At 36.7% G+C, this 22,556-nt stretch overlaps 1 protein-coding gene across 1 annotated transcript in view; it reads right to left on the bottom strand.

Moving 5' to 3' along the window:
- The window catches only part of LOC115423964 (ras-related protein Rab-26-like), a 109,027-nt gene that overhangs the window by 50,134 nt on the left and 36,337 nt on the right, over positions 1-22,556 (bottom strand). Inside the window, exons 3-4 of the mRNA XM_030141009.1 lie at positions 10,192-10,233; positions 8,889-8,955 (exon numbers count right to left, since the gene is read on the bottom strand). Coding sequence (XP_029996869.1) covers positions 8,889-8,955; positions 10,192-10,233 — 109 coding nt within the window. The remainder of the gene's footprint in view (positions 1-8,888; positions 8,956-10,191; positions 10,234-22,556) is intronic.

The following is a 22,556-nucleotide window of genomic DNA, read 5'->3' as shown; positions in this document are numbered from 1 at the left end:
CCCAGTCTTTTTCTCTTTTTCTCTTCCTTTACCCTCTCTCTTTAAACCCAACTGGTCAAGGCAGACGGCCATCTTCCAGGCGTCTGGGTCTGCTCCAGGTTTCTGCTGTTAAAGGGAAGTTTTTCCTCACCACTGTCACCAGTCACAAGTGTTTGCTCCTGGAGGATTCTGTTGGGTTTCTGTAAATTTGCTTAGAGTCTGGTTTTTGACCAGCTCTATATATAAAGTGTCATGAGATAACTTTTGTTGTGATTTGGCGCTGTATAAACAAAATTTGATTGATTGACTGATTTGATTGGTTTTCCCCTGTAAATCGCTTTGGAAAAAAGTGTCTGCCAAATGCATAAATGTAAATGTCAATATATTGGTGTCTCCACGTTCACTACGAAGCCTCTGAACATCCAAATGGGTCATATCTGATGACCATTAAAAGATGACAAACTGCATTTTACAACAATTATTTACACGTATTGATAGGATCAATGAATTAACAGGTATTATACATTTTAAATCAGTAGATGGTTTTGGTTGCTGGTCTTTATGGGTTAATCTCAATTGGATTTTACCTTGTTAAATAAAGGTTAGATAAAAATAAAAAACACTGTATACACATAAGCCAAGACAAGACAAGCGTATAAATTACAGAATCATCTTTAAATTTCTTTAATCCAAAAATGAGCTGAAAATCCTCTGATGGCTGTCAACACTTTTTCTCCCACACAACAGACACACTGCATATCCACCACCATCTAAAATAGCCTCCTCTGTATGCCTCTCACCGTGTCCTCCTTCCAGAGCCTCTCCTTACTCACTAAATCTCTCCTCCTTGCCACACTCATCATTTTTCTGGATCCACCGGTGCTTTAGCTCTGGGCGGGTACTGCCCAGGCCCCAAAAAGTTATGGCAGGGACAATTAGCTCCATCCATCACACTCTGCTTTGGTCGTGTGGAGCAGTGTGTGTGTTAGTGTCAAGCACATTGTGTGTATGTGTGTGTGCGCGTGTGCATTAATTTAAGGTCACGAAGCACTGCCTGCAATGTAACTGTCATGAGCTGGAAGTATGGCTCTTGTCCCCTGTAAAAATAAACTATGAAACAGTGGTTAAAAAAACAGTTATTACTCCAATCGGGACCTCGCTCTTTCTGGGGCTCTAAGTGGAGAACAAACCATGGCTGTTTGCTGCAAACAAGGTGCAGCTTTCTGGCCTCAAATTACCATCATGGATTATATATAAAAAAAAAAGCTTGACATATCACCACATTTTCTGTAAATAATGCTGCATCGTGGACTATTACTCGACATTTAAAGGAGTGATATTTTGCTTTTTTTTAAAAAATGGAATTATGCATTTTAAAACATTTTCCTGTGGTCTACATAAACTGTAAATGCTATGCTTGGGTCTGAATTCTTCATTAATTCAACTTCACAGGTCCATCTTCAACCCTATTTCTGAGTAATGACACCAGAAAGGTTGCTTTAAGTGCTGGCCCTTTAAATCCAAATAAACTACTTCACGCCCCACCCCCTCCAGGTTGCTGAACATGCTTTCTGTCCCGTTCAGCCATTTGTGTTCGTTAATACAACCAACAACTGAACATTTTACGCAAACGACTTGAAGTTTGGACATATTTTCAGTTTTTACTACAACTGCTGCTGCTGACAAACAATTGTCGTACTCGGAGGAATGTTTGTCAGAAGTCCTGACCTTATATGTGCAAATGTTGTGACATAACTAGTTATAAAACATAACAAATTAAGCAGGAATTGACACAGTTTGTAGAAATCCACTCGATTTTTGCCACAATGAATAGAAAGATAGCTTTGCAGCACCTGGAGGGTTCAAATTCAAACTTTACGAACTATTAGAGTCCAAATACACAAATAAATGTACCAAAGACCAATAAAAGTGGGTTTAGCAAAATATGACCCCTTTAAAGTGATATGCTGGCCAGAACAAGTATGGTCAGAGCAACAAAATATGAAGTTTGTGATGTTCGTAATCATAAACATCATTTAATCACTCAGTCATGTTCAGTAAAATGGATGTGCTGCACTACTACACAGTTTTTAATAATATCAGTACTGCATTTGGTTTGTAAATGTGTATTGTACTGGTGTTTCTTGCTTGTATTACTCAGTGGTTGTGTGAAACTTTTAGATTCATTACACATAAAATGAAATATTTTAAGCCATTTTGTTTAGATTTTGATTATGGCTTACAAGATTTACAAAAAAGAAATGTCCAACTTATAAAATTATGCACTCAATACGTAGTCAGGACTGTTTAGTACAAATTACAGCATCCGTGCATTGTGGCGTGGAGGTGTCATCGAAGCCTAGGTTGCATCACTATTGCTATTGTCGTCTTCCCCATGACGATACTACATAGGTTCTAAGTGGGCATGAATTGCTCTAAAATCTCCTGGTAGACGGCTGTGTTGACCTTGCACTTGATAAAACACACTCGACCAACACCAGTAGATGACACGGCACCTGGAATCATCACTGACTGTGGAAAGTTTGCATTAGACTTGAAGCAGCCTGGATTCTGATTGTATTTCTGCTTAGATACTAAACTGCATTTCATGACCTTGTACATATATGTGTGTAATGACAATAAAGTTGAATGTAATGTAACCTAATTCTGTGCGTCTTGACTCTTCCTCCAGACTCTGAAACCTTGATTTCCAAATAAAATGCAAAATTTACTTTCACCTGTTAACCCTTTATTAAGGAAGTAACTATTTTTGGTCATTTCTGCACGTACTTTACAAGACAGTGACAGCAACAGTTACAGTGAGGACAGTGAGGCAACAATCAAGGTCACTGACAAACAAGGTCCACCTCTGCATGAACAGTGAGTGTATCTGCTTTGTTAGGTACCATGAAGTAATGGTACTAATGTAAATATTGATCTTCAAAGAGATAATGTGGATGTGGACAGGTGTCTGGATCAGCACTTATGATGTTTTTTTTTTTTTTTTTAATTAGTGATAGTTAACAAGACAATGTGGACAGAAAAACAACAACAACACATAAAGGCAAACTCAAACAAATAAACAAAAAACAACAACAATGACAGAGTATTGACAAACAACAACAACGTCATATTACAATGAAAAAGATCATAAATGTAAATAGCAACTAAACCATATAGCTTGGTTAGGGGCGATAGGGAAAAGGGGAAGAGGGGTGTGTGAATGAAAGCGAGAAAGAGAGAGGGGGGAGTGAGGGGGAAAATAATCACTGTAATAATACAAAAATATTTAATAATAGCAGTAGCCTAATTTGCTAGTATTATTGTGGTGGTGGTGGTGGTAGCGGCGGAGGCAGTCAGAATACAACGAGCTAAATAATTTAATATTTGAAACAATGTATTTGTATCAGTTACTATCTGTTTTGAGTTTATATGAATGAATTTAAATTAATATGGCTATGGGAGGGGGGGCAGCATGCAGAGCCCGAGGAGGGGAGGACACCATCAAGCACTTATGATGTTGTAATGTTCTAAAAGTTATGTTCTAATGTTCTAAAATACATGTTCCTTTCACCTTACATGTGTTTTTCTTGTATTTTGTATGTATAGTTGTTGGATTATTTATTTTTTTGCCACTTATGGGTAAGGAACCAAATATGGTCACTTCATTAACTTTGATTTTCTACATAACAACAAAAAAATATCACAAAACCAAGTCTTGTTATGTCCTCCAATGACACACTAAGGTTGAAATGTTGAATTTCACAGTATTTCTACAGGTGCCCTATAAAGGGTTAAGAGCACTTGGAGCCACTGGGTAGTTCTTTTTCTCCTCGGTCCATGTAATAGCCTTCTGACATCTCTGGTTCAGGAGAGTCTTGACACTCTGAATCCAACACTTGTAGCCCATTTCCTGGACTCCTTTGTGGTTATTGGCTCTTGATGTCCTGACTCGGCCTCGGTCCACTCTTTGTGAAGCTCTCCCAAGCTCTTGAATCTGCCTTTTTGACAATCCTCTTGAGGCTGTGGTCATCCCTGTTACTTGTACACTTTTCCCCTCCAGTCAAGTTCCCACGAGTGTGCTTTAATACAGGACTCTGTGAACAGCCAGCCCTTTTAGCAGTGACCTTCTGTGGCTTAACTTCCTTGTGGAGGATGTCAAGGAGTGTCTTAAGGACAGCAATCAGGTCAGCAGTCTTCCCCATGATTGTGGTAGTGGGTACTGAACCAGACTGGGAGATTCATGGTAGTAATTTGGTTAACCCATAAAGACCCAAACATCTGACATTGACCAAAAGCATTAAGTTTCTAAAATATGTTGTAGCTGTTGATCCACTAATCCTATCAATACTTGAAAATAATTGATGTAAAATGTAAATGGTTTGTCATCTTGATATGGTCATCAGATATGACCCTTTTGGACGTTCAGAGGCTTCGTAGTGAACATGGAAACACCGTCATCTTCTACAACATGGGTTCACCAGTAAAACCCATGAAATTTCATAAATAACAGTGGAAGGAGACATTTGTTTATGTACAGTTAATGGTATATTTTACCAAAAAAGTAACTATTTCTTCAGTTTTGTGTGTTTTGATAAAATAACTTTGGAAATTACTCTGAGCTTTTATAAATATCTACATGATCTGACACTTAAATATAGGAAAATATCAGATTTTCACTGAAAAATGCAAAATACAGAGGATATTATTAATGAATGAATGTGTGAATGAATGAATGAATTTATTTTTGGTTTGTACATTAATCATTGCATTTAGTACAATAATTATAATGAACATAAAAACCAAAAAAAGGAATAGGTTAGAAGCAAAAGCTTATTTTGTTATCGAGCCTTTTCACCTGATACACTGCTTACATTAAATTAAATGAGTACAGCATCGAGCATTCACGCCATAAAAAAACATATTTACCATCTCAATTCAATATTCCTAAATGATTTTAGACTTAAGGCATTTTTCAAAACTTTATCAAAGGAGTGAATAACTTAAATTCATCATCAGGTCCATTCCATAATTTCACACCTGCAACTCAAGTCCATCTAGACTTCACATTTGTCCTCACTTTAGTTCATTCAGAAATATAAAGACCTCTTGAATTACAATTACTCTGTCTTAATTCAAAGAAATCACCGATGGTATTTGGGACAATACTATTTTTTAATATTATAAAAAATGATTAAAAAAATACTTAAGAAAGGTTAAATAGAGAGAAAAATGGATTTGGAAACTGCCACAAAAGTAGCACTGGTTCTTTATGAGTTAAGCATGAAATGAGAGATTTTAAACACTAAGAGATATGATATTTCCAGTTCATAAATATCAACATTTTAGTCTGTAATGACTCAATTATCACTTTCTGAAAACCATAAGTTTTTTGGCTGCTTGAGTCTTTTCTGATACTTTTTTGAGGTGTAGACAGGTGTATAGTGCTCTAAAAAGTTAGACTTGAGTTACATGTTGAATTCACTGTCAGGATACAAGAAGGACAAGAAACACATTTGACAGAAATAGAGCTTGGGTTTTTGGGGAGCAGAGAGTGACTGACACTTAAGAGTAAACACAGTATGACGGTAAGCGGCAGATCAAAATGTATATGCTTTAGTTTGAACAAAACACCGAACGCTGGAGAACAGACCCTTTTGTACAACACTTCAGAGACTTCAAAGCCCAACTGACAGATTGATGCTGAAACCAGAGTTTGTACAGGTTAGACCGCGTAGTGGTGAATCAGTCAGCAGCATTTGTAAACTTGGCATCTACATAGGAAGATAGGAACTGCTGTTTTCTGTTGGTACACATGAAAACAGCTTTGATATGAGACGACGGCCGAGAAAGTGATCGGCGTTTAAAAGGTCACATCTCTGGTGATCAGAATGTGTGAACATGATGTATCTGTGCTCTGTGAAAAAGATAGTGCAACTGCAAAAACGTCCCCTCTGATATGATTCATGCCACTACAAGAAAAGTAATTGAAAATCCTGACACCAAAATGTCTAAGGTTACTCTCTAAAGATGGGAGATTTTCAGATTTTTTTTTCCCGGTTTTGTGGCTGAAACCTGGCTTACTAAAAGTCCTCCAGAGTCCCCTTCCTCAGAACTCAGAGACAATTATATCCTGTTATAACTGAACAAGCTAACATAATACGGACACATCAGAGCCACTCATTTAACTCATAAAGACCTACTGGTACTTCTGTGACAGTTCCCAAGTGAATTTTTCTCTATATTTAATCTTTCTCAAGTGATTTATCACCATTTATTGTAATATTATCCTCTTTATTTTCAGTTTTTTCAGTTTATATCATGTATTTTCCTATATATTTAATTCACTAATCAAATAGATGTTCATTAAAGCTCAAAGGTTATTTTATAAAAATGGAGAAAACTGAAGAAAGACTGACTTTTTTGGGGTAAAATATATCATTAACTGAATATCCACTCATGAAGACCTACTGGTACTTTTGTGGCAGTTCCCAAGTGAATTTTTCTCTATATTTAATCGTTTTTCAATGATTTATCACAATTTATTGTAATATTATCCTCTTTATTTTGAGTTTTTTCAGTTTGAATCATGTATTTTCCTATATATTTAATTCACTGATCAGGTAGATGTTCATGAAAGCTCAAAGGTTATTATACAAAAACAGAGAAAACTGAAGAAAAACGGACTTTTTTGGGTAAAATATATCATTAACTGAACATCCACTCATGAAGACCTACTGGTACTTTTGAGGCAGTTCCCAAGTGATTTTTTCTCTATATTTATTCTTTTTTAAGTGATTTATCACCATTTATTGTAATATTATCCTCTTTATTTTGAGTTTTTTCAGTTTAAATCATGTATTTTCCTATATTTAATTCACTGATCAGGTAGATGTTCATTAAAGCTCAAAAGTTAATATATAAAAATGGGGAAAACTGAAGAAAAACAGACTTTTTTTTTTTGCGTGAAATATGTCATTAACTGAATATCCACTCATGAAGACCTACTGGTACTTTTGTGGCAGTTCCCAAGTGAATTTTTCTTGATATGTAATCTTTTTTAAGTGATTTATCACCATTAATTGTAGTATTATCCTCTTTTTTTTTTTTTTTTAAGAGTTTTTTCAGTTTAAATCATGTATTTTCCTATATTTAATTCACTGATCAGGTAGATGTTCATTAAAGTTCAAAGGTCATCATATAAAAATGGAGAAAACTGAAGAAAAACTAACTGTTTTGGGTAAAATACAGTCTACTCTTGATATACCGCCAACTTCCGTTCACGGCCAAATTGGCAGCATAGCGAAAATGGCGTTACAACGGGTTGCGTCCATAATGTGCATGTCTTTACTATATAATGTCTATGCTGCCTCCGTTAACCCGTTCTAATTGCGTTTCTAAATAAATCTTGATTCTGTTATGTTGTAAGGGATCATTTAAAGCGGGGAAACATTTTAAGCATTATTATACCGTGTCGGGAAATGACACCCCATCATCTTGAGGCTTTGGCTTAATCCCACATCCTCTTCCCGACATCCTGACCTACTGAGTGTTCTGCGATAAATGAACGGTGGCCGTTCCGTAGACCCACTCGTAGCTTGTCGCGATCAGCGTCTGGCATGTTTGTTTCAGTGCATTGTTAAAATTTATGTGTACTGGATGGCAATCACGCTGGCGGTATAACGGTCGGGAAATCAATGGTATAAGTGTTGTTTGTACATGGAACTGGGCTGGCGGATGGCGATAGGCGGAAATGGCGGTAGCTAATGGAATAATGCATTGGGGATTTTTGTGCAATGGTTTTGGTCGGCGGTGAGCGAAAATGGCGGTATAATGGCGGGCGGTTTAACGAGAGTAGACTGTATATCATTAACTGAACATCCACTCATGAAGACCTACTGGTACTTTTGTGGCAGTTCCCAAGTGAATTTTTCTCTATATTTACACTTTTTTTTTTAAAGTAATGTATCACCATTTATTGTAGTATTATCCTCTTTATTTTGAGTTTTTTCAGTTTAAATCATGTATTTTCCGATATTTAATTCACTGATCAGGTAGATGTTCATTAAAGCTCAAAGGTTATTATATAAAAATGGAGAAACTGAAGAAAAACAGACTTTTTTGGGTAAAATATATCACTAACTGAACATCCACTGCATCCACTTGCCTGTTGCACATTGCCACAATTGCCTCTGCTACTGTTACATATTACACATAAACAGATTATACAGGCAAAGCACAGATATACTTTGCTATAGTTAAAGAACCCTTTGATCACATGGGGACGCCTGACTGCCCAGAGGACACCTACTGTAACTGTGTCTGAATATCAAGTCCATGCAGAACATTTCTCCTGCTTGGAGATACATTACAAACCCCATTGCGCCCACTGTTTACGGAGCATCAAAAGGTCCCATGAATCCTGAACGTGTTGCACCTCAACCCCCAGAGTAGAGATATAAAACCTTGATGCATGGTGGAAGAAAAACAACCTCATCTAAAACATGTCAGTAACATAGCCATGAAAAATAACTGCTGCAAACAGTTTTTTTTATGGCACAGCAGTGAGTGAATCTACACATAAAATGCTTGAAGCTGGATTTTACACACGTTTAAGAAAAAGGATACCATCTATTAAAGTGTTTATACACACAGCGCACTTCATCTCTTACAAAACACTCTCAGTAAATGATTAATATACAAAGCACTCCCACAGTGGCCACTGGGATAATTCAGATGTACAAAAACATTGCAGTTAGGTCATGATCTGCATTAAAAAACAGCCCTTGAATGCAGGTCAAGTGTAGAAGAAGGTTAACAGCAACCCAAGGGATTTTTTTAAACTGATAAATAAAATATCTGTAGTGTTACAAAACAAAAATGCATGTGTGTATGGGTGTGTGTCTCACCGTGGGCGTCACGGTAGTAGGCATGAGTGACACTGCGAAAGCGCTCCTGTCCAGCTGTGTCCCAGATCTGTAGAGTATGAGAGTGGAAAGCAATCAGCGGAGAGAAAGACTTTTTAATGAGTCTACTGTTTGCACAGTCAGTCAGTTAGAGCTCACTGTCAGACTCTCAATTGAATTCAGTTCAGTTCAGTGACACCAGTTAATTCTAAAGTTCAGAAGTTAGAAGTACAGTACTATTGAACAGTCCACTGATGAGTTCAACACTGAATATTCAACTGATGCTCTCGGTACAGACTATATATAGGATACCTTTAAGTCGTGGTGACCTTCTTTTATCTGCTTTTCTTTTCATCTTAATCCTAGTCTGGATGGTGATACTGAATATAAATCACCTGTGGATGTACACTTGCCCTTTTGTCCAAACTCACTTAAATAACTGTCATTAAGTCTTTCCTTCTGTCTCTTCTTCCTCATTTCCCTGCTGGTCTGTGCAGGTTGATTGCTCCTCTGACAGTCTTAGGTCTTCTTAAATTGTTTTCTTGGCATTTTTGCAGGACCCTTACCTCCTTGTTTAGTGGTTTTAACATTTCCTTTGCATTCTTTCACACTCTAAGACTCATCAGCTTTGATGCTGGCTCCGCTCCGTGATTGTCCTCTGGGGCAACAGTCCCCTTGGATCCCAGTTGGCAGTAATGAAGAATGGCAATTACCAGCAGAAAAGTAACTCTCCCTCCCTGTTGGTAGGACAACTGGCTTCCGTTTAAACTGGCTTTGAGCCAATTAACCTCAAATCAATACGTCACAGAGCAAAGGTCCACTTCAGACGCCTACGCAAGACCCTAATTAAGATCATTATGAGTGATTCACAAAATCACTCACTCTGTTTGGAAGAAATATCAAATTTAACAATGAAGTATTGTTTTGGAGCACTAAATGAAGTGTGTAGGAGGGTAAAAAAATAGAAAAACTTAATAATGCATAATAAAGAAGCACTTTGATGGAGATGTATAAAATTTAATTATCTTTTAGTGGCTTTTCATGTCAAGATCATTGATTGTTCTCACAAAAGTATTGCTACCAACAGACCTTAACTTCATTTTGTGTGATTAGGTAGATGGATTGAGTTTTAATTTGAAGTAAAAACTAAATATTAATAACTGTAGGAGGCAAGCCAAAGGCATATGAGCACAAATAAGGCAGATGGTGCTGGAAATAGGATTCGATTGGTAGCAACATCCTTCTGGTATCAACGGCTGTGATCGACATTATACTAGTGCAATAATTTTTCAATAAAAGTTCTTACCTGAAGCTTGACCTTGACTCCATCAATGTTCAGGACTTTATTCTGGAAAAAAAGAATATAATCATGAGTGACATAACCTAAATTTAGCCTTTTTAAAAAACTACCTGCTGTATGAAAGAACCAACTTTTGATATGTGTGGTTTTTGCGCGTCAATATGTGAGTTTGTGGTCAGACACCTGCCTCACCAGTCTCTTCCTCTTATCTACTCGCCACACTTCCCTCTCCTTCCTTCATCAATATTACATGTCTCCACCTCACGTTAGCCCCTTTTGATGAAGCTTGCCTCTTTCCTCAGGAGGATTAACCCTCTCTACTCTCCTCACCTCTCTCCATCTTTTCAACTTGGAGACATTCTTCTGATCTTTACTCCGATCTGCCTCATCACACAGCAGAGTGAAGCTAAGCAAAGTGGATGTGCACTTTTTGTGGCCAGAAGAAGACTGTCTTAAAGTTGAAAGCACAAAGTGTGAATAGCCAGACACCAAAATTAACTCTGTCGAGGAGAATCATTCATCATCAACTGCTGATGCTTAAAATTTGTTATAGTAGCCAAAAATACTAAAGTTGTGGAAATGTCTCAATTCTAAGATGGTTTTGTTGATGTGGAATAATGCAATAAATCACTAACTGAAAATTAGCTGCCTACATAATTATACAATTCTAACACTCATAGATATTTGGCCTCAGCCAGACAATAAAGCTGCAAAGTTATGGCACTACATTGTGCAGTGAATTGTGGGTTGAAATATGGGAGAAGGAGGTGGAAACTAGAGCTGCACAATATATTGTTTGAGCATCGTCATCGCAATGTACGTGTGCACTGGGGCGCTGATAAGGGGGGGTAAACATGATAAATTCATGGGGCCCAGGAGTTGAGGGGGGCCCATAGAGCAGTGGAGGGGGCCCAGTGGATATAGAAGTTGTGGAAATTTTGTGTAAGATCCGCTTGATAATAAAGGTGTAGAAGTCAGGAGGCGAACATTGAAAGAATGTAAAGTTTCGTTTTCATTTTCACTGTATTGTAAGTGACATTGTTTATGGACCGCACCCCCATAACCCCCCCGCCGCCCCCCCCCAATCCAACAGAGGGTGGGGGTGGGGCAAATGAACCCAATTTCAAGGCTACCTGACACACTACGCACAGCCATCCACCAATCACAATCCTTCTTAATCAGTTTGCCAAAGCAAACCACGCCCCTGCACATGGAGTGAGTCGCTGGTAACAACACGGAAAAATGAGCAATGGACAAGAGAAAATCTCCGAAAAACGAAGACTTGGTGCCAAAAATAAAAGCAATGTCAGTTATCTGGAATTATTTCAGCTACAAGAAGGAAGAAGGATGATTCTGAAACACACGTTCTGTGTGTGTCGTCCATCTGTTACCACAACGAAACGTAACACAACTAATTTGTTTGACCATTTATGTCGGCACCATGCAGCTATTGAATCCTCCCGAGTATTTTTTCATGTCGTAATATATATCGCAGGATTAAAAAAATTGCAATGTCAGTTTTTTCCAATATCGTGCAGCTCTAGTGGAAACCCACAACAGGGGATAAACAACACACCTTGCATTTTGAAAGTTCATATCTGCACATATGATGGATTTTATCAACTTGCTGAGAGGCAAGAACTGGATTAGACACACGGTTAAATGTGCTCTGCAAAAATTAGATCCTATGGGGTTTTGAGGAACCACGTTAACTGTTTTCACAGTGAACTACCATTGTGGACCATAAACATAATGAACCCAGCTAAACAAAAACAGCTAACACTGAGAGGGTTAATTGCTTGAAGTTCATTAATTACTCTGTGGAAGCCTTCATAGGTGAAAGACCCAGTGATACATCTATTGAGCTGTAGTAAAAGTACTGATCACCACACCACTTTAGAGAACCCATTAGCATTACACCAGTTTCTAACATCTATTCAGATTCAGAAAACTTTATTCATCCCAATTCATTTGTGGTTTACCACAGACATCAGTCAACATTCAAAGTGCAATGTGTCAAACATGAATCACTATGCAAATACAAGATAGGTCACTGGAAGACAACGACAAATAGATACATTAAATAATCAACAATAAATCAACAATAAATACCGATGCAGGCTAAAAGACCCTGTTAGTTCTGCTAACATTAATCAAATAACAGAATAAATGTCATAAAATGACTGCTGTCAGAGTTTAAAAGTGTGACAGCTGAAGGAATCTACAATAACATCAAAACCCAGGTGACAGAATATAATCTGTAATGGTTATTTCAGAAAGTGCTTGCCATTTTTTTTACATCTGCTATGTGAAATCAAACTGATTTGTTTTAAGTTACAGCTTCACTTGTAAAGCCCCATCTGCAGATGCATATCTGTTTTGTTTTTGTAGCTGTTACATATTGAGGTGAATCACACAGCTACCGGGATGGAAATGGATGTGCTATGTTTTTATTACAGGCTGTTATAGTCAGATTTTTGAAAACCCTTTCTAAATAAAAGAGAGTTATGGTTTGCTTCACTGTTTGCATAGATTGTACTACAGAAAACTGAGGATGTCACATCAAGATGCATTATGAATTGTTGACAGGTTGACATTGAATAGAATTGTGAGACCTGGTTGACAACTTAATTTGCTGTTGAACCACGTCCTTGCTTAGCCAGAACTATCTCAACACTGCATTAGTGTAATACCATTGCTATAGATAGGTTTCACATCATGCTCTGGAATAGGGATTCAAGTCATCTGTGTTTTTTGCCTAGTTTTTGGATGTTGGTGAGCATAATATGCTCTGACAAAGCATTTGTAAAATAGCGTTGGGAAAGAAGTTGTTTTGGGGGAACGTGTACATGAGAGAGAATACTTCATTATATAAAAAAGACTACATTTCTACATAACAAAATGGCACATAATGGACTTAGTTTTGTGGAAAGTAGCCATTTTCAGGGTGTTGTTGAACCTCAGAAGTTATTTTTCTTAGAAATAACGAGTGTTTCAAAGTGGTAAAAGGAAGGAGACTGATAATCTTGTCACTACTGCCACTGCACAAATAAAAAACACAGTATGTGTGCACAAACCACACTGTATACTACACTGACCACTGGGCAAACAACCTCTGATGAATCACTCACATCTTCAGTTTGCTGTTGGGCTTGGAACAGACACACTTCGCACCCTGTACACACTGTAAAAACTTAGGTTTTACTTTGACAAACAAGTGTTTGTTAAGGTAGACAGATGGAAATGAGTATTTCCAGACCTACATATGTGCAGCAGACAGTCTAGTCCCCTGTAGTCCATTTGCACAAATGACCCTTGGGAGGAAGTGACATGACCAGATAAATCAGCTTTGATGAGTGTACCTGCCCTGAACCCTCTGTCCTTCATCTCATTGATCAATATCATCCACCTGCTCTCACAACTGGAGGAGCATTACATTAAATTTTATAGCCTACGCAGTTGGCAGAAGAACAGCTTATAATATCAAGAAACAGATTTAAAGTGAGTCTTTCAGTGCACACAAATCATTTTATGGAATATCTTCTGAATATTTGTACTAGAACTGGATGATATAACCAAAATATTATCCTGATAAACATTTACATATCAGTCAATATTGATATTTTTCATGAAATTTCAGAACATGACGGCTATACAGATGGTAATTTCCATTTTATATTACTTGAAAAATAATAATATGAAAATAAAATATGAGGAAACACAACAGTAAAATAATACAAAAGATGAAACAAAACCAGAATGACACACAATGGCAAAAGTCAATAAATAAAACTGGAAACAAAACGAAATAAAAACAATGTAAAAGATGACAAAAAAGGAGACAAAGACACCCAAAAAGACGGAAATTACATGTTTCAAATAAGATAACAAACGGAAAACGAAACAACAGTGACGTAAAAGTCATAAATAAAAGATGAAAGAAGAAAAAATGGAAATTATATTGAGATGTTAAAGCTAAAACAAGATGAAAACCACTTAAAAAAGACAGAAATGACAAAAGTTGAAACTAAATTAAGTTGACATAAAAGATGAAATAAGACGAAAATGAGGTGCAAGACAAAAATACAACACTAGTTTTATCATTTCTGGTTCATCGTCCTGTTGTAATCTACACCATCTCTTCCATTTCAGTGCATCTTCTCTGAGGGAATGACTGTGTTGAGCAGGTCGAGATGCTCTTCAGTGACCCACTTGTAGGTCTCCCGATACACAGCAATGAGCATTATCTCACCTGCTACCACGGCAACGATCAAAAGCCTCCTTATACCATCAGCCCCTTCTGACTTGCTCCAGCAAGCCTTTTCTGACTTTCTAATTCCCCCAATCCCAGAGGACTAACAGAAGATACCCCGACAAGACGGCGCTGATCTGCCAGCAGAGCACTTCTACGGTCTCTGTTGACGTATTCGGTTGATTTACCTCCCTGAGAGTCACAAAGGAGAAATCTCATACATATTCACAGGGAGGTTGAGCTGCAGGGTAGTGAGCGCTGATAGAAATCAGAGTCTCAAAAGACTTTTTCCCCCCGTTGTTGTCACTATAAACAACATAGACTGTGATTGGAGACTTCATAAATATTTAGTGACCCAGAAAGAGAGGCTCATAGAAGCAGAGTGCGGAGGAATCGGGCGGTTAGACGGGCTTGATTGCACTGATAACGATGTTGGATTTGTTGAGAGGAAATTAGCCAAAATAGGACATAAGAACACAGATTTAATGAGCTGTGAGAATGTGGATTGAGCAAGATAGAAAATAACTGCAGTTTATGAACGATTCCCACCTGGCAATATGTGGGATACATGTACTGTACATTACTGCTGGTCACACTCAAAGCCATATTGCCTCTGCTTTATGAAACCGTTCTCTAGCTGTCCTCAGTGTACTTATAATTTACTTACATTTTACAGAGACCCAGCTAAAAAGATTGCACACTTTCAGGTCAATTTCATTCCCCCTAGCTGCAGCAAACAACCTCCAAACAGAACACATCTAGTACAAACTGCTCTACTTACTGGCCGGGCACTCGATGTTAAGTCATTTAATGGCAAACTTTTTTCCCAAAGGTACATGAGTGGGAATGTACAGTACACTCTGCACAGAACGACTAACAGGAGTTAACAGGGAACATAAATTACAAATGAGGGGGTTTCAAAGGTGCCCATGAAGTGCGAATTGCTAAAACATTAATGTCAACAGTGTGAGGGGCAGAATATGAACGTGATGGCCACAAAAATGCTGTGAAGAAGACAAATTTGCACAATTGATGTGAATAATAAGAAGAGGCTAAATTGCACTGCTAAGTCATGCTGACACAGACATATTACACACACAATCTCCCTCAACCTCAATGCCCTCACACATTTTATGAGCCGGCTCAGAGATGAATATCCTAAAAGACTACCTCGTTCACTTTGGAGGTCAGCATAAAGATTAAATCTTGTACAACCCCAGCTCCAAAAAAGTTAGGATGTTATACTAAATGTAACATCTCACAAACCCATATTTTATTCACAGTAGAGTACAATAAAACAGATCTGATATTCCCTCGTCTATTTCACTTTAGCTTAGGGATGTTATGTCTTTTCTTAAATTAGAAAAGAATAGACTCTCACTGCAAGGTTCCTCAGCTGAATTTCTTCATAAATGGCAATCTTTTTTGGATTACTTTCAATCTTTACGAACACTGCCTTCAGATTGATCTCTCACACCACCATCCTACTCTCTATTTTTTATTTGTTTAGGTGTTGTTTTTTGTCCTAATTAATTCTGTCGGCCAATTATTTTCACATTTGATACATTTATGTAATGCCTAATATTTTAAAGAAGGCATATGTATCTACAAACTGTCTACTCATTTTTATTTATTTTTTCTATTTTTTTTAAATATATATATATTATATTTCTATTTCTATATTTATTTTTATTTATTTGTTATTCTCTCTTTTCTCTTTTCTGCTGGCTAAGTTGTTATTTTTGTATATCACAGATTTGTTACTGTTTGTACTTTGTTATAATGTTCTTTTTCCTGCTGTTACCCCCTCTTGCCAGGGCCTTGGGGTTGGTTTGGGCATGGGGGAAAATAATATTAAAGATAATGTATAATGTATGCACTGTAATTCCCTCCCTTTGTATGTACTGTTACATTGCTCAAAAAAGAAACAAAACAAAACAAAACAAAAAAAACCATATCTGACATTCAAGTGAGAAAATGTACTATTTTAAGAAAAAAAAAGGTCATTCTGAATTACTTGGCAACAATGTGAGTCCAAAATGTTGGGATGCGCAGTCTTTCCTGAAAAACACATCATGTCGATGGGAGTATATGTTGTTTTAAATCCTGTACACACTTTTCAGCATTGATGATTTCTTTCCAGATGTGCAAGACATTGTTCCACAATTCATAAATACAGTTTCTCACAGATTAATGAACTTTACCCATGTTTACTTCTGAGAGACCCTCTCTGTAAGATGTTCTTTTTATACCCAGTCCTGTTACTGACCTGTTGCTAATTAACCTCATTAGTTGCCAAATGTTCCTCCAGCTGTTTATTTTTAGTGACACTTACTTTTATCGCCTGTTGTTGTCCCCATCCCAAAAACATCCTTCTACACAGCATCGGAAGTTTTCTTTGGAAATGGAGTAATTTAAGTATAAAAAAGTATTTTTTTAGTTCAATATGAATATTTTGTTCAATATTCCATTTTTCTGAATTTAAACAAATGGGAAATGCCTGTTTTTGATTATTCAAACAAGAGTCATCATATTGCGGATGGATGGATGGATGGATGGATGGATGGATGGATGGATGGATGGATGGATGGATGGATGGATGGATGGATGGATGGATGGATGGATGGATAGATAGATAGATAGATAGATAGATAGATAGATAGATAGATAGATAGATAGATAGATAGATAGATAGATAGATAGATAGATAGATAGATAGATAGATAGATAGATAGATAGATAGATAGATAGATAGATAGATAGATAGATAGATAGATAGATAGACTTTATTTATCCCAATTACAATAAAGTCTAACCAGACATATTACAGCAACCACCTTACCTCTGCACACACAGGATAGAAAAATCACAGTTTGTACATCTTAGTATATACATTTTTTATATATTTAAAACCTATTTTATGCAAATTAACTGGGATCTATTGTTGTTTTTCTCTTGCTCCATTCCCATCGTCTCCGTTTTAGCTTTTAGTACAGTTTGAAATCACAAAAACAGCCATATTCTGCCCTAAGAAAAATCTTTGCTTCTATAACCTGCAGACCAAATTCATGTTTTTGTTTTCAGTACAGTTTGAAATCGTTAACGGCCCTTTTCTCCAAAGAACCACACAGGTATAGAGGCAGTTCAGAAAACCTTTGCTTCTATATCCTGCAGCCAAAGCACATTTTTGCAACTATCAGAGAATGGAATAACCCACAAGAAAATACTCTTCAGTAGATATTAGACAGGCAGAATTGAGGGTAAGTTGTCATTATATTTCAGTTCCTTTGCATTCTTGATGTTTAATGCGCATTGATAATTTTTAAGAACTAAAAAGGCAGATTTCAAAGTTCTTTTCTTGTTTTTTTTATTTTTTTTTTTATCAATAAGTAAATACACAATAGTCACTATAAAGTCCCTCCTCTTCAATAAGACTTTGTCAGCAGTTTTCAACCACAAGACATTTTTATAAATACTTTCAATTAAGACGAGCAGGATATTCTCTTGGCGACTGTAATCCCACAATAAATCACCGTATATGACATGCAGACACAATGGGATTCATTCACTGACTCAACTGATACTTGCTGAGGCAGCAAAGTTTGCAGGGAGGCCATAGCTCATGTGGTAACAATGACTTCACCTGGTAATAACTGCATGTGTACTCAATTTGTTGAAAATCTCAGACAATGGTAAGGAAGATAAATCAAAATACAAATATCACTTGAAATTATATAATGACTTAAGTATTTTTTTGGCTAAGCACTTGTGTCTAAATTCAATGCAACAGCTGGAACCTTTCTTTATTAAAGATATAAAAGAATGCTTATAAATAGTTAATAATAAGAGCAACAGGCCTTGTGACATAGTTTTATTAAAAACACCAGTTTTCTAATTCACTTCTTAGAACACAGATAAACACTGAGCCTGTTTACATACGTACAAATTGCCAACCATTATATTATTTCTGGAGTAATCAGATCATTCAAGTGAGTTCATAAAAACAACGTAATCTGACATGCTTTATCAGATAACAGCAGTAATCAGATTATAAGAAATCAGATTAACACACATGTATTTCTTCCCAGTGCTCCAATGTCTTTATGCATATATACCCGTTAATCTTTTTTTTTTTTTTTTTTTTTTTTTTTTTTACATCTGGACATGTGTAAAAAAAGCAGCAAAACTCTTGGTTGAATTTATACCAAATTGGGTTTATAGATTGCCAGTGACCCAGAATAGATCTCATTTCATTTTGGGAACAGTGGGTCAAAGTTAAAAATTTTATAATGAATTTTTAATATCTTTTTTTCCTATTTACTTATAATGGGCAAAATTTCAAATGTCTGTAACATCAAAACTATTCATTGAATTCATACCAAATTTGGTTTATAGATTGCCAGTGACCCAGAATAGATATCATTACATGTTGGGAAAAGTAGGTCAAAGTTAAAATTTTTTAGGCATTTTTTAAAATCATTTTTTTCTCCCATTTACATATAACGGGCAAAATTTCAAAAGTCCATAAAAAACATCAATTTTGTTTCAACTTACTTCAAACTTGGCACATATATAGAGGCAAGTGATATGCTGACATATGCATAGACATGATGACATCAGCTGGATCTATGCCGAAATAAGCTACAACACATGTGAGGGGTGGGGTTTGTTGTGCCTGGCACCACTTGTTATGATCATGTTAACCAGCTCATTGATAAATGACGGGGCTGCAGATATGGATCCATAAGAAATTAAACAAAAATAAGTCAAAACAAAACCCTCTTTATCTGAAGAAAAAATGGTTTTGGCTCTTTCCTACATTTCCTACAATTCCTACAATTCCTACATCAGAACAGAAATCAGACCGTGACATGTTCTTTTTAAGGAGGGTTGTAGTATTTACCAGGCTACGACTGCACTCCAAGGGATATAAAAACTTTGATTTGGTTTGGCTTTATTTCAGAACAGACTACTGACGTGATCTTTCACTTATAACCTGTAGCAACTAACTCTTAACACACACCCTTGCTGCTCCCGGAATATTACACATTTATGCACACATCCACTCACACACTTTGTGAAGCTGCATTACAGATCCATTATTTAGCTCAGTACTGTGGGCTGACCTCTCTGAAGTCATCAGAGGAACTTTCACACATTGCCATGAAAGAGATCAAAATGGAAAAATTCAATTCAGTTCAACTTTACAGTACAACAAAATCTGCTGTGAGCCTAGTAGAGTTAGTTCAGATTTACCAGAGCAAAAATATTAAAAAGTATAAAGTACAAGCAAAATTATTAATATACATGTAATAAATATAACATGCACTGGACGATGTTCATTAGAGTACAAGACCATTTTTGAGTATAGATGTAAACTAGTAAGAATGTATAATAATAATAATTAACCCATAAAACTTCCGTTGACCAAAAGCATCTACTCATCTCTGATGTTTAATACCTGTTGATCCACTAATCCTATCAATACATGTAGATAATTGGTGTAAAATACAGTTTGTCATCTTTTCATGGTCATCAGATATGACGCATTTGGACATTCAGAGGCTCCGTAGTTACCATGGAAACACCATCATCTTCTACAACATTGATTCACCAGTAAAACCCATGGAGTTTGACAAATGACAGTGGTTTTTGAGGCTTGTTTTTATGTTCAGTTAATTATATATTTTGCTGAAGAAGTCACTTTTTCTTCAGTTTTCTCTGTTTTTATATAATAACCTTTTGGATCTACTCTGTTTTCATGCACATGTACATGATCAATTAATTAAATACAGGGAAAAATACATTATTTGCACTGAATAATGCAAAATACATAGGATAGTATCATTATAAATGGTGAAAAATCACTTTAGAAAGGTTAAAATGAGAGACAAATCCATTTAGGAGCTGCCATAAAAGTTGCACTGGGTCTTTATGGATTAAAGATAACTATTATTCCAGCAGACACAGAGTGGGCTATGTCCTGTAGAGGATGATGGGGGTGGGTTCAGAGAGATTTGTTGATTAGAGTTCAAGGACCTGAATCTCCTTCCTAACGGGCAAAAGAGAAAATTGTCCATTTCAGGAATGAGCTGAGTGTTTGAGGATGTTTTATCCACTCTCAAAGCAGGGTTTCTCCTAAAATGTGTTGCCGGTTGCCTGATGATAATGATGCAGTCTTGAACACCTCCTGGAGGTGTTTTCTGTCTGAGAAGGTACAGCTGCTGCAACACACAGAAATCATGAGGTGGATCTTCCTGGTAAGTCTGGCCTTATTTGGCCTTTGTCGAAATAGAGCCTTCCTCATTCAGACAGGGATGCAAGAAGCCTCCAACTGGTGACAAGTTCCACTGAAACTAATTTTGTTTTTTTTGCCATTTATGGAAAAGCTGTTCACAGTGCACCGTGATCTCAGGTGCTGGACGTCTTCCCTGTTGGCAGTCTCGTCTGTCCAACCACTGAGGTATCGTAAACATAATGATGGGGTGTGTGTTTTGGATTGGCACACAGTTGTGAGTGAAGGAGCACATGAGGGGGCTCATCGCACATTCCTGTGTTTACAGTCAGTGAGGCGGAAGTTATGTTCCCCATACTAATAGACTGGGGTCTGTCAGATGCATTTGCAGGGGCTGATGTTGGGTCCTAATGAGGAGGGGGTCAGCAAAAACAGAAAGATGGTATTAAATGCTGAGTTGCAATCCATACACAGCACCTGGATGTATGTATTTCCAGTGATAAAAGGCTTTGCGTTTTTCAAACATAGTATCCTGCACAAATGTATAATGCTGGAAATGTGTGAATGTCTGAATAAACACAATTAAACTGAAACTGATAAAAGGCTTTAGCTATTCCATTCTAGATAGACCAGTTGACATGGAGTACTGCACTGCAAAAATCGAAATCTTGCCAAGTGTATTTTTCTCATTTCTAGTCAAAATATCTCATCACACTTAAGACATAATCACCTAAAGAGTAACTTTTCAGTGGGATATCGGAACTTATTTTTAGAAAACAGATCTTGAAAATCTTATTTCAAGAAATCTTACCAAGATAATTTTCACTGGTTCCACTGGCAGATTTTTTTTTGCTCAGTTCAAGATTTTGTTTTGCTTAATTCAAGCAAGAAAATCTGCCAATGGAACAAGTGAAAATTATCTTGGTAAGATTTCTTGAAATAAGATTTTCAAGATCTATTGTCTAAAAATAAGTTCTCATATCTCACTGAAAAGTTACTCTTTAGGTGATTATGTCTTATTTTAAGTGCGATGAGATATTTTGACAAGAAATGAGAAAAATACACTTGGTAAGATTTTGATTTTTGCCGTGTGGCGAGGGTTGGAACACAGGTTTTAATCCATAAGGACCCAGTGTGACTTTTGTGGTAGTCCCCACATGAATTTTTCTCTCTATTTAACCTTTCCTGAGTGATTTATCCCCATTTATTATAATGTTATCCTCAGAATTTAGCATTTTTCCAGTAGAAATCATCTATTTCCCTATGTTTAATTGACTGATTATGTAGATGTTCATAAAACCTCACACTAAATTCAAAGGTTATTACATCAAAACAGAAAAAAATGAAGAAATCGTGACTTTTTCAGTAAAATTTATCATTAACTGAACTTAAACTCAGTGTGTCCATCCACTGTCATTGATCCAACTCCATGGGTTTTACTGGTGAATCAATGTTATAGAAAATGACGGTGTTTCCATGGGAACGACGGAGCCTTTGAACGTCCAAATGGGTCATATCTGATGACTATGAGAAAAGATGAATAAGTGTATTTTACACCAGTTATTTACATGAATTGATAAAATTAATGGATCAACAGTTTAAATCAGTAGTTGCTTTTGGCTGACGGTGGATGTTTGGGTCTTAATGAGTTAATATGTGCCAGGACCAGTTTTGAAGCACTTCATAGTACTAAATCTAGCAATGATGTAGTGAGTTGGTAGTCATTCAGGCTTGCAACTGTGGTGTGTTTGGAAATGGGGATGATGGTGCTTGTGTAAGCTGAATATGGTATATTTCCATGTTTGTTGAACCATGTGTGATGCTGAATAATCCTCTGTGGCTGAATCACAGGGCACAGCCGGCTGTGGGGCAAGCTGTTGGCTG

This window comes from Sphaeramia orbicularis, chromosome 8 (genome assembly GCF_902148855.1).
Source record: "Sphaeramia orbicularis chromosome 8, fSphaOr1.1, whole genome shotgun sequence".
NCBI classification, from domain to species: Eukaryota; Metazoa; Chordata; class Actinopteri; order Kurtiformes; family Apogonidae; genus Sphaeramia; species Sphaeramia orbicularis.
This window is presented reverse-complemented; position numbering and strand designations above follow the sequence as displayed.